This window comes from Zootoca vivipara, chromosome 5, assembly GCF_963506605.1.
Source record: "Zootoca vivipara chromosome 5, rZooViv1.1, whole genome shotgun sequence".
Lineage (NCBI taxonomy): Eukaryota > Metazoa > Chordata > Lepidosauria > Squamata > Lacertidae > Zootoca > Zootoca vivipara.
Genome location: NC_083280.1, coordinates 7,391,887 through 7,404,676, shown reverse-complemented (window position 1 = coordinate 7,404,676; position 12,790 = coordinate 7,391,887). Strand labels below are relative to the sequence as shown.

Below are 12,790 nucleotides of genomic sequence, written 5' to 3'. Positions count from 1 at the left end.
GGCAGGGGTCAGTAACCTAAGGGCCAGAAGCGGCCCACGGAGGTCGTTTGACTGCCCCATGAGCCGCCCCCGAACCAAGCTGTCTGCTCTCACACTGCGCTAAACCGGCACAATGCGGTGCGGGGACTCGCTTCCGCAGCGCCAGAAAACGCCTGTGCACGTGTAGACGGCCAAATTGAATCTGCACACAGACGCCAAAAATCGTGGGCACGCTTGCTCACACATGTGCAATCCAGCCCACAGAGGAATCACTGCAGGACTGAACCGGCCCAGGCAAGATAAACCTTGCTGACCCCTGGACTATAGGAGAACAAGTCTTGCTGAAGAAGACTTTGTTTTGGTGGGTGATGCTGTTGAGCTAATCTTCTGCTTGTTGGCTTCCCTAGAGATCCTCCAACTATTGGCCTCATTAGATGTTCATGACTTTGTCTTGTGAGGTGGAGAAAAACTTCATACACTTCCTCCATTCAATGTATAATATTATAAACTCAGTTCCAAACGCTGCAACCTTTCTTTATAGGGGAGTAGTTCCAGCCCCTTGATCATTTTGGTTGCCCTTTTCTCATCTGGCAGGTCCTTTCTAGAGGTTTGTCCAGGAGAAGCATGTAGCATGTAACCCAGTGTACTTGGCGTTATGAAAGTAACTCGCATAGAACATTCCTGAGTTAACCATAGCAGTAATGGGATTAGAGCACAGTTCCTTATACAGATCAGTAACATGTTACGAAGGCTTGGCGAACTTTGTAGGAACCATAAGCAGCCCATTGCTTCTCCACCCATTTCTCCTTACTATGCTTCCCTCCCCTAAAAGAGTGTGTATTCTCACGCCCATTAGTTTTCCATTGGGAGTTTGGATAAAATTCACTCCAGTAGAATTAAAACTTGATTCCCTTGCCCTTTGAGTCCCCCAAATGAAGCTTACATTAGTACTGCACATTTTTTTTAAAAAAACAAATTCAATGGTTGTGAACATCAATGATCCAAGACACAGATCTTTTGAGTTTTGTTTTTACAAAGGGTGAAAACAACAAATTACACAACGCACCTGTGGGCACAAGTAATCTATGGATTTCTGTGAAAATGATCTATGCTTTTATACCATGGTAGTGCTGGGAAGCACCAAAAACATGAATTTTGCAGTTGTCAGGAGGCAGGTGTGACCTGTTAATTTGTTTTGGTGGGTGGAGGCCTGTTAAAAGAAAAGCACTTTCAGTGGGATGTTCAGCAGAGACGGGGGTGGCGCTGTGGGTTAAACCGCAGAGCCTAGGGGTTGCTGATCAGGTCGGCAGTTCGGGCTGAGCGCCCGTTGCTGCCAACCCAGCTGTCGGAAAGCATGCAGTGCAAGTAGATAAATAGGTACCACTCCAGCAGGAAGGTAAATGGCACTTCTGTGCACTGCTGTAGTTCACCAGAAGTGGCTTAGTCATGCTGGCCCCATGACCCAGAAGCTGTACACTGGCTCCCTTGGCCAGTAAAGTGAGATGAGCTCTGCAACCCCAGGCAGGGGTCCCTTTACCTAGTTTCCTGAAATAGCTGCACATGGCTTCTTTGTTACAGAAGTCACTCTCCTACCTGTATTGCTACCTTGCTATTTGTTATTTTTCATTTGTAGCTCTATACTTTCAAGCAGTGTGTATGGAAGGAACCCCATGAAAAGAGGTGGCCTTCTCAGTCATCAGTGAACAACCTGTAACCATTTCCCCTAGTGAAAAAGTAGAAAAAAGATTGCCCACCCCTCCTGAGACCTGTTAGGTTTCCCATGAAGGGGGTGAAAATACTTTTGCTGTGACCACCACATCTCTCAGCAGCCTCCTTGTGCTAGTGTGAACAAAGCACCCTTTGCTGTGTAAGGCATTTGTACAGCAGTTGCAATAACTAAATATATTAGTGATGGATTTGCATCTTGCAGAGCAAAGGTCCTGTGCATTGATTGCATACTAAGACCAAGCAGGCTTTTCTCTCTCCCTCAAAATGACATACTACCATATATTACTGAAGAATTTTCAACATTTGTGGGGGAGAATTGTGTGCTGTTATTGGCAGCCTTAGCAGTTGAGCCAGATACATTTGTGGACAAAGCCTTTTACACAATGCTCAAACCACATTGGTCTTCACCTTTAAAATAGTTTAAAATGTTACCATATCATGGTTACCACAACATAAAGTTCTGAGAGGATTTTTTCCTATCAAGGCCAGTTTTAACATTGCCCCTCTAAACACACCTGACTTGTTGAAGATCAAATAGGTATTTCTGCATCTCACATGTGCCCTAGCTGTACCAGTAGGCACTTGCTCTAAATCCATGCAGGTGTGTATAATCGCCTGCCTGCCTGCAAGAGGAAAGGATCCTCAAAATCTTCTGGAGCAGATCTAGAGAGAGAAAGTGGGAAGAGGACCACCATATGTGCTTGTACAATGTTGGGTGTTGCACTAAGAAAACCTGCAGAAGTTAAATTCATAAAAGTTAGTTGTGTTTAAAGTCTAAATGAAATAGATAAATTTGAAACTTAAATTTACAACTCTATCCAGTTTCATAGGACTGCATTTCTGAATAAATACATATGTAAAGTCTTCATGGTGTAGAAGTAAACGATCAGCCAACTTTGCTAGTTTTTAAGGCTTTACCTTTGTTTTGATCTGTATACACTCATGTAAGGTTGCACAAGCCAGCAGAGTTCTAGTCATCCACCCCCACCTTAGCAGAATGTAACTATGTAAAACACTCCACTTGAGTTACAATGAAGTCAAATATCTGCAATATAACTGATTAAAAAGTATTTTTATTCTATACATAGCACTCCAAACACTTGGCATAGGACAAAGGACCACAATACACTACTTTACATCTTTAATAGAAAGTGACTACCTATAAAAGTGTAAACACTTTGAGAGGGCAGAGGGGAAGGAAGACATTCATGGAGTAGCTCCCTAAATTCCTACAACCTGATGACTGAGAAGTCTGTCCTACATAGGAAAAGGCCTATCACAAGCCACTGAAAATACCTTGTACAGTGAGAATAGGGTTGTACATACAAGCAGTCAAATATAAGGTGGTGTGTGTAAGATCAAGAAGGCACATGGGTCAAATAAAAGGTTCAGTGGTCTGATATAGACAAGAGTGCAGAGAGACCTGTCCTCCAAAACAAGAGTTTGCTGGCATGATTGCCCCAGGAAAAAGCAGTAATGGTTTGCATAGTAGACAGGTCACCATTTAGCATGCCCCACATTTCACCTACAGCAACAAGGTGAAATATTCTCAGCAACGAAAGAGCAACTTGAAATGAAAGCAGGACCCAATCTGCTTCTTCAATGTGGCTCACCATCATACCTCTCAAGTCTTCTGCTACTGCCATCTCTTTAGATTCTAGAGCCTTTGCAGTAAACTCATCACCACCTCTACTGCTATCAGCTTTGGTCTTTTCCCCACAGCTCCTGTATTCCCTTCAAATTAGACACTAGTGCAACTGGAAGTCTAGGGAAGGGTGGTAGTTTAATATGGAGCAGGTACAGCAAGACATTTTCTAAGTAATTGTATATAAAATATTTACATTAAGTGAAAATTGCCACCCCCTCAGGTGACTAGCCTGACTATGGGAATAGCACAGTGTAAGTTTCTGAAGAGGGCAGATTCTTTAGAACTAGGCGCAATGACCACATTGCTGAAGTTTAATGTCAATTGCCCTGCATTGCAGTTCATGCCAACACAGAATGGGAATCTGCACTTCAGTTGCAGAAGGTTCTCTCCCAAGCAGTGTATGCACAGAAAGACAGCTAGCTGCCTTTTTCTAACATGTGCTTTAGCTTCATGAAGGGATTCAGAAGCTTCAACTACCAGGACATAGTTGGATCTAGGGCCAAAGGAACAAAAAATAATAAAATGAAAATAAAAATCATGACAAACCTAGGGCCATAAACTTACAAAATTTAAGCCTGAGCAGCTACTGTACCACAAAAGAACAAACTTTAGGCCAGCTTCCCATAGATTGTTAAAAGGCACCGAGCCCTTTTTGCACGAGGTCAAAGAGGCTTCTGGCTGACTTAGTGCATTGTGCACTGGAATCCACCAAACCAGTCACGTGTCTGCCAGGCACCTTTGCATTTGCTGCTCTAGTGTAACCCTGAGATCTCAAAAGCAGTTCAGGCCCTATCAAGTGGAGAACAGCATGCCCCACCCACCTGCAATAGGCTTAAATAAGACACACGTTTCTGGAAGCATAGGGCCCCCTCACTTATTTCCCAAGGAGGCTCCTACATTTTGATTGTCTTGCCAATAGGGATCCAGTCCCAAGTTCAAAGGGAACCCGTCCACCCCCCAAGCCAAAGTCAGTCGCAGAATCGCTTGCGGGGAATGGTGCGGGCTCTGTTTGAGCGGCGAATCTCCTGCTTTGCATCACGGCATCGTTGGCAGATGAAGATGTCAGGCACATTGGATTTACGTATCTTAGCACAGGAGAGATGGATCCAAGTGGCACATTCGTTGCACTCTATCATAGGTCTCCCAGCGAAAGGCTTTAAGCAGAAGCAAGTGATGAGATCCCAGGCATCATCCTCTGCATGTGAGAAAGCACAAAATGTTAAAAGGCAGGCACCATAAAGTTTTTACACATGCATGGCACCCACATTACTAATTTTCAGATTAGAGACATAGTCTGAAAAACTTTTGGAGCCCTCTCTCCCCACCACCAACCCTACTGGAAGCAAGCAGTAGTAACATACGGTGATCTACTCACCATCGGTTTTGGTGTCTGAGGCAGCAGCAAACTCACACAAAGCTGCAAGAGGGAAAAATGAGATGTCAGATGACTAGGAGTGCCCACATTTATGCTGGTATGCTAGACCCTGCCTCTACTACTCAACCATGACAGAAGCTCCTGAAACAATTCCTTGTAGCTCATCAGTTCCTTTGTGATACTCCAACTTTAAGGTGTCTTTGAACTCACATTCCCACAACAGCCCAACCCCTCACAAGACCACTGACCGGGAAAGGGGGGGGGATGACACTCATCACTTGGATCACAAAGCTGACAATAGGGAGGAGTAAGAGCTGGATTGCAGAGCACAAACCAAATCACTGGCATCTCCAGCTACAATGACAAGGTTCTCTGGTAGCAGGTGGGAAAACCTCTGCCTGAGACCTTTTAAGAGCTGCTGCATCAGAGAAAACAATACTGGGCTCGATGGTGCATTTATCCCATTCTGAGGGAACTGCTTCATATGTTCAATTGACTTCCTTTTGAAAGCTTCACTATTTTTGCACACTTACTACTACTTTGGGAGCCGTCTCTACTGAGTTCTTCCTCACTGTTCTGCTCTATGGTGTTCCAACAGGCAGCGCTGATTCTTTCCTCTTTGCACGAGTTCTGTTCCTCAGGCTTCTCAGCTGCTTGCATTCCATGGATCCAGTCCTTCTGCTTTATGTATTGCTCCAGGAGAGATGTGGACTGGAGCTCCTCCTTTGGGAGACAGGATTCAAGCTCTCTTGATTCTAGGTGTGTCCCTTTACCTGGCTCAATCCTTTCCTGCTGAATGTCCTTTGTGTTCATTGGCATCACCCTCTTATCTACCTTTCGGTCCAAGATTAACTTCTTTGCTGACTGCTTCCTCTTCTTAGTTTGCAGGGGTCGGCCTGTACAGAAGCTGCTGGAAATGTCAGAGTTCAGGAGGAGGTTTCCAGTCCCTCTGCATGTAGTGTTCCTGATTCCTCCATCATCTGATAGCACATGGGAGTCACAGCACTGAGATGAGACCCAGCTGTCACTGTCTTGAGTGCTGCCTGTGCTGTTCTGGGGGCTCATGTTGCCTCTGTGGACCCAAGGCTCATTCTAGAAGGGGAAGAGAAAATCCATATGAGATTTCAGGACCTTCAGATTGGAAGGGTTTTTTTGGGGGGGGAGGGGGAGTCATCAGAACCCAGAACAGAAAAGTGAGAATCAAAGTAGACAGCCAGCTCCAAGATTGTTAAAGTGTAAGTTCTCTTACCTCCTTTGGGTATGGGATGTAGCCTGCATAAGCTAGCACAAAAGTGCAGAACTGATTGAAGTCTTCTACAGTTCTTTGTCTTTTCTGTGGTGGCTACAAAAATATAAAGTTGAATGGATCAGACTCTTAATCCTTACATACATTCAGTAAAATAAAGCAGTCATGCATAATTAGTTGCAGGCAGTCTGGAGTGCAAATAGGTTCTTTTTACCACCATGGGACGCAGGTGGTGCTGTGGATTAAACCACTGAGCCAAGGGCTTGCCAATAGAAGGTTGGCGGTTCGAATCCCTGCGACAGGGTGAGCTCCCGTTGCTTGGTCCCAGCTCCTGCCAACCTAGCAGTTCAAAAGCACGTCAAAATGCAAGTAGATAAATAGGTACCGCTACAGTGGGAAGGTAAACGGCATTTCCGTGTGCTGCCATGTTCGCCAGAAGCGGCTTAGTCATGCTGGCCACATGACCTGGAAGCTGTATGCCGGCTCCCTCGGCCAATAATGCGAGATGAGCGCCGCAACCCCAGAGTCGGTCATGACTGGACCTAATGGTCAGGGGTCCCTTTACCCTTTACCACCACCACCACCACCATAGTAGCACCTTATATAATGTATTAAATTTGGGGGCGGGTACAGAAAGAAGAAACAATATGATGCATCTGCAGCAGCACAGCAGGCAATGCAACCTTCCAATCATTTGACTAACTTCACCCCAAAAGGTGCACTCCTCCATTGTCTCTGGAGACACGTGGATGCCAACAATACTTGACAACCAATCCTGAACATTCAAACCCAATGACCCATACAGTGCCTATTCCTTCCAAACAAAGATGTACAATCTTATCAGTATGACCTTGGTCAGCATTGTACCACACTCAAACCCCATAGCTCTTTGTAGACTCGGAAGCAGCATTATATCAGCCAGACCACTGACCTGACTCTGAGTAGTTCAGTATTGTATTCAATGACAGGCAGTGGCTCTTAGGGGAACAGGCAGAAGTATCTCCAGCCCTTCTGGGCATTGCCAAGGATTAAACCTGAGACCTTCTGCATGTACACTGCCACAAAGTCCCCCAAAGACTATAGCCTACCTCCTCACAACATATGGGGAAAGACTACTAAAACAAGGATATCCAACCCCTTATTCAAAATAGGAAGGAATATACACAGAGTTGTCAAGATCATCAGCCATAATAAATAATAAGTCTCCCAATCAAATATTAAAAACACAATACAGCATTAAACATTAAAAACTTCCCTAAACAGGGCTGCCTTCAGATGTCTTTTAAAAGTAGGATAGTTGCTTATTTCCTTGACATCTGATGGGATGCCACAGAAATAAAAGACATTTCCCCCCATCAGACCTCTTTATTTAAAACCCAAGAGAAGCATAGCAGGTTCCACCTGTAGGATTTCAGAACAGCAGGAGACAGATCTCAAGAGAAAGCAACCAAGGAGCTCTCCTGCTACTTGGTAATAACAGTGTGGAAATGTGAATATATTTCCCTGTGGACCTCTTATCAGAGCAAGCAAAACAAGATGAAGTCTCCCCCTGCAGACAAAGGGAAGCAACAGATTATCAAATTCCAGCCACAACAAGGGAGCTGGGAATAAGCTTTTGATGTCCTCCCCCACTTCCAAGCAAGCCATGGCAGACACTCAAGAGGAGAGGCCTGCTCCTTAAAAGACACCCTCTGCAGCTGCCTCTCCACAACTGACACCCCAAGGTTATGAACAGCAGCACTGAGCTGGCAAACAGTATTTCCCACAAACACCTGTCAGGATGGGGGTAGAAGCCCTACAACAGTCAGGCAAAAAATTATGATTGGCAAATTTCCACAACTGGATTCAATGCAAAGATGGAGAGCAGCCCTTGTCAAATGGTTCTTCATCTTGAATAATATACAAGGCACAATATCTTCTCCTTCCATGCCCACAAGCAACAACAAATCACCATGAATAGCATAGTCAGAAGAAGAAACAACAATAATTCAGGCTAAACAACAACAATAACTCAGGCTAAGCCTAAACTCAGAGTTAGAAACCTGAAAGATTGACTCGGTGCCAAAACACTAAGAAGAGGCTTGGGCCCACTGAGCAACTTTTCTTTTTGAGAGCAAGGAGACCCTACCCCTTTTCAAGAAAGGTCAGGAGAAGCTCCAGGGTAGCCAAGACCAAGTTTGCACCCTTGAGCTGCACATCAGCCTGCAATTTACCCGTCACAGCCTCTGCCCTGCACCTCAATCTCACAGGTTCACACACACAGTAAAACTAGTAGCAAGCAGGGTGCTTAAGGAAATCAACAAGCTGTGCCATCATAGCATGCCCTCTAAAAAGCATTAGGGAAAGGAGATACGGTTTGTATATCCTTTTTTACCTTTACCTTATGGTATGTAGTTGGATCCCCCTCTTTTTGGGGAGGGGGGCAATAGAGAAAGAGAATAAGTGATTTGTAACACATGGGGTTAGGGGTGGGGGAGAAACCAAGCCGGCTCATCTCCGCCCCTCCCCCGGCTTGGCTTATGCGCGACTGACATTTACTAGCATTCCCCCCCCCCCCAAGATGCCCCCTTCTCGCCTCCTTGGGGACAACACATACACAACCCCCCACAACACACCTGATCGCTCCCAAAATGGCGCCTGCGCAGCCGCGACTGTCCCGGGAGAAGACGGGGAGGGGGTCAGAAAAGAGAAAGAGTAGCAGCGCCTCAGTCTGCGCCCCCCCCAAATACCCACAGTTTACGAGACACACACGGATACACACACACACACACACCGGAAACAACCCAAAGCAGACCGTCCTCGGCGCCCCTAGCGGGGAAAGGGCCCCGGCCCCAGAAAACGCGGGACGGCGCTGCCCGCCCCCGACCTCGAGAAGGCGGAGCCGCCCTCGCGCCAAAGGAACCAGCGAAGGAAGCAGCCTCTCCGCCCCGAAAGAAGCGCTGCTCTCCTCAGGGAACCGGGCAGCCGCCTCCCCTGCCCCGGATCCCGGCCGCCGCCGCCACACACGGTTAGGGCGAAGCGGCCGAGCGCCGTCGCTATCGCCTCAGAAAAAAATAAAATAAAATAAAACAACGCCCCCCCCCACTCCTCCTCGGCTCTGACCCCCTCGATTCTCTCTTCTCTCCCCCCCCCCCCGCAACACAACACACAATTTATTTCTTCTCATCGGAAAAGAAGCGGCTGCCGAGCCGGCAGCTGACAGAACCGCTCCCCCCCCCCGCCGAGATCTCTCTCCCTCAGGAGAAGGAAACGAAACCGCCAGGTTACAAAAAAAGGCAACCCCCCCAATATATATGTATATATAAATGGTCCCTCAGGAACCAACTCCCAAGGGGACGAAGTCCTTCGCCTCCTCGCCCCCAATAAAATAACTGGAGGCGGCCAGTCCCTCCCCCTCGCCAAGTTGATGCGCGTCGCCATTCAAACTGCGCATCTTGCGATCCATTATGCGTAGAAGGGCTTACCTGCCCCCTCCCGTTATTTTATTCGACCAGGTACCCCCAACACACCGAAGCCGCAACCAACCCGGCTCCCCCGACCCTCCCCCCCCGTTCTTTACCCGGCTTGTAAGATGCCGGCTGCTCCCTCCCTCCCCCACACCCGGGGCAGCGGGAAGGAGAGGGAGGGCTCGGCGCAGGGAGCTCGGAACTCACCTCGTCCCCTCCGGGGGATCCGGGGCTGGGCACGGGGCTCGCACCTGGGGAAGGAGGAGAAAACACGCGGCGTTACTTAGCTGGAGGCCCCGCGACCGAAAGGACCCCACGCGCCCGTCGCTTTGGGGCAGCCGCCCTCCCCCCCACACACCTCGGCCTCCCCGCCGCCCACCTGCGTAGTCCTCGAGGCCGCTCATCGCCTCTGCTCAGGCGCAAGAAACGGCACCGCCGCCGGGGCAAGAGGAGGGGCGGCTAGGCCAGCTGACGTCCTCCGCTTCGGGCTGACCACCCCGCGCCCGAGGAAGGCGGACTGTGGGCACCGCGCGGTCCCCCGGCCAAGGGGCAGCAGCAGGGCGAGGAAGGGCTGTGCCAGCGGGAGTGGCGGTGGCGGCGGCGGCGGCTCCGTCTGTGCGCGGAAGGCGAGAAGGGAGCAGAGTCGCGGGGCTGCTGCTGCTGAAGGCGGCGATGGTGGTCCCCCTTTGCCGCCACCAGGCTCTCCTCTCCTCCTCTCAGGGGTGACCGGCGCCGGCTGCGGGGCGGGCGCTCCGCCTCCTGCGCCGCCTCCCTCGCCTTTAGCCCCGCCTGCTCCTCCCAGGGAAGGAAGAAGCAGCTTCCGCTGAGGGAACGCTCTCGCGGCGCGTGCCCGACGGCGCGTAGCCCCCTCCCACGGTGGCGATTAGTTGCTGGTGGGGGGAGCGCGCGCGGGTTGGGATCTGCACCTTCCCTGCGAAGGAGACTCCTGCCCCCGGGCTTTCTGGGAAGAGGGCGTCCTCCCGGGCGGAGTGGAGCTTCTCCCTCCGGCGCAGCGCCTCTCGGCGCAGGAGCGCTTTTCTTTCCCCCTCGGGGGTTTCACGGCAGCCGACATGCATGGATGCTTGGGGCGCTGATGTCTGCAAACGTTACTTGAAGGTCGGCGACATCCACCCAGCCGCGTGTCCTTTTGCAGCGCCTGGAGACGGGCAGTCAGGTCGTGCATCCATAGTGACCAGAGGAGGAACGATCGCTGGGAGGAGCGCAGTCGCCATGGTGCATCTGTAGCAGAGAAATTGGATGTCTTCATCTGCCCCAGCTGTAATAAAACTTGTCTCTCCGTATCGATCTCTACCCAAGGCTCACTCCTTCATTGACTACCAAAACAGATGGATGCCAACCAGCCGTGGTGGAAAGTCTTGGGTTCGGGAGGGGATGCAGAGTTCACTTTTTCCTTTTCTTCGTCTCCTCCTCCATTGAAGCAGCAAATGGTGCATCAGAAACGCTTCCTGCAGAGGCGGCGGTCTCCTCAAATGTAGGTTTGCAGCACGGGCCCTGTTGTTCCTGTCTTCCTTCTCTCTCCTCTCTCTTCCTTCCCCTCCTAGTTGTCGGAGATGGTTGGTCACCTCCCCACTCTCTCCTCCGCCTGCAGACTCGCAGAGAAAACAAATCTTTCTGGGAATATGGCCCCAGCCCATGGCCATCTTCTTACGTTGGAGGGAGGCACTAAATTTAATTTGTATTGGTGCCTCCTTCTTAAGGCAAATTTTACATTGCCTTTTTAAAAAGTGTAGTCCACAAATATTTGTTGTTGTTGTTTAGTCGTTTAGTCGTGTCCGACTCTTCGTAACCCCATGGACCAGAGCACGCCAGGCACTCCTGTCTTGCACCGCCTCCCGCAGTTTGGTCAGACTCATGTTGGTAGCTTCGAGAACACGGTCCAACCATCTCATCCTCTGTCGTCCCCTTCTCCTTGTGCCCTCAATCTTTACCAACATCAGGGTCTTTTCCAGGGAGTCTTCTCTTCTCATGATGTGGCCAAAGTATTGGAGCCTCAGCTTCACGATCTGTCCTTCCAGTGAGCACTCAGGGCTGATTTCCTTCAGAATGGATAGGTTTGATCTTCTTGCAGTCCATGGGACTCTCAAGAGTCTCCTCCAGCAATTCTTCGGCGATCAGCCTTCTTTATGGTCCAGCTCTCACTTCCATACATCACTACTGGGAAAACCATAGCTTTAACTATATGGACCTTTGTAGGCAAGGTGATGTCTCTGCTTTTCTCCCAAGAAGCAGGCGTCTTTTAATTTCGTGACTGCTGTCACCATCTGCAGTGATCAAGGAGCCCAAGAAAGTAAAATCTCTCACTGCCTCCATTTCTTCCCCTTCTATTTGCCAGGAGGTGATGGGACCAGTGGCCATGATCTTGGTTTTTTTGATGTTGAGCTTCAGACCATATTTTGCGCTCTCCTCTTTCACCCTCATTAAAAGGTTCTTTAATTCCTCCTCACTTTCTGCCATCAAGGTTGTGTCATCTGCATACCTGAGGTTGTTGATATTTCTTCCGGCAATCTTAATTCCGGCTTGGGATTCATCTAGTCCGGCCTTTCGCATGATGAATTCTGCATATAAGTTAAATAAGCAGGGAGACAATATACAACCTTGTCGTACTCCTTTCCCAATTTTGAACCAATCAGTTGTTCCATATCCAGTTCTAATTGTAGCTTCTTGTCCCACATAGAGATTTCTCAGGAGACAGATGAGGTGATCAGGCACTCCCATTCTTTTAAGAACTTGCCATAGTTTGCTGTGGTCGACACAGTCAAAGGCTTTTGCATAATCAATGAAGCAGAAGTAGACATTTTTCTGGAACTCTCTAGCTTTCTCCATAATCCAGCGCATGTTTGCTATTTGGTCTCTGGTTCCTCTGCCCCTTCAAAATCCAGCTTGTACTTCTGGGAGTTCTCAGTCCACATACTGCCTAAGCCTGCCTTGTAGAATTTTAAGCATAACCTTGCTAGCGTGTGAAATGAGCGCAATTGTGCGGTAGTTGGAGCATTCTTTGGCACTGCCCTTCTTTGGAATTGGGATGTAGACTGATCTTCTCCAATCCTCTGGCCATTGCTGAGTTTTCCAAACTTGCTGGCATATTGGGTGTAGCACCTTAACAGCATCATCTTTTAAAATTTTAAATAGTTCAGCTGGAATATCATCACTTCCACTGGCCTTATTAGCAATGCTTTCTAAGGCCCATTTGACTTCACTTTCCAAGATGTCTAGCTCAAGGTCAGCAACTACACCTGGGGTGTACGAGACCTCCATATCTTTCTGGTATAATTCATCTGTGTATTCTTGCCACCTCTTCTTGATGTCTTCTGCTTCTGTTAGGTCCTTACCACTTTTGTCCTTTATTG

General features: G+C 48.7%; 1 protein-coding gene across 2 annotated transcripts; it reads right to left on the bottom strand.

Annotated features, from left to right (window-relative positions):
- Positions 1 to 593: 593 nt before the first annotated feature.
- LOC118078585 (PHD finger protein 13) lies at positions 594 to 10,161 on the bottom strand. 2 transcript variants are annotated; one of them, XM_035102500.2, is made up of 6 exons: positions 9,802 to 10,161; positions 9,630 to 9,673; positions 5,980 to 6,072; positions 5,264 to 5,822; positions 4,731 to 4,772; positions 594 to 4,550 (listed from the first exon to the last, which is right to left on the bottom strand). In XM_035102500.2, the coding sequence occupies exons 1-6, from the start codon at positions 9,824 to 9,826 to the stop codon at positions 4,324 to 4,326; spliced, it is 990 nt and encodes a 329-aa protein (XP_034958391.1). In that variant the 5' UTR covers positions 9,827 to 10,161; the 3' UTR covers positions 594 to 4,323. The 2 variants fall into 2 exon arrangements, with proteins under 2 accessions (XP_034958391.1, XP_034958393.1); XM_035102502.2 differs by lacking the exons at positions 9,630 to 9,673; positions 9,802 to 10,161 and adding an exon at positions 8,592 to 8,743.
- Positions 10,162 to 12,790: the final 2,629 nt, after the last annotated feature.

Coding starts and splice junctions, on each gene's coding strand:
- LOC118078585 (XM_035102500.2), bottom strand. CDS start 9,826: ATGAGCGGCCTCGAGGACTACGCAG. Junction 5,823..5,979: donor ACATCCCATACCCAAAGGAG/GTAAGAGAACTT, acceptor TTCCCCTTCTAG/AATGAGCCTTGGGTCCACAG. Junction 4,773..5,263: donor AGACGGCTCCCAAAGTAGTA/GTAAGTGTGCAA, acceptor TCCCTCTTGCAG/CTTTGTGTGAGTTTGCTGCT.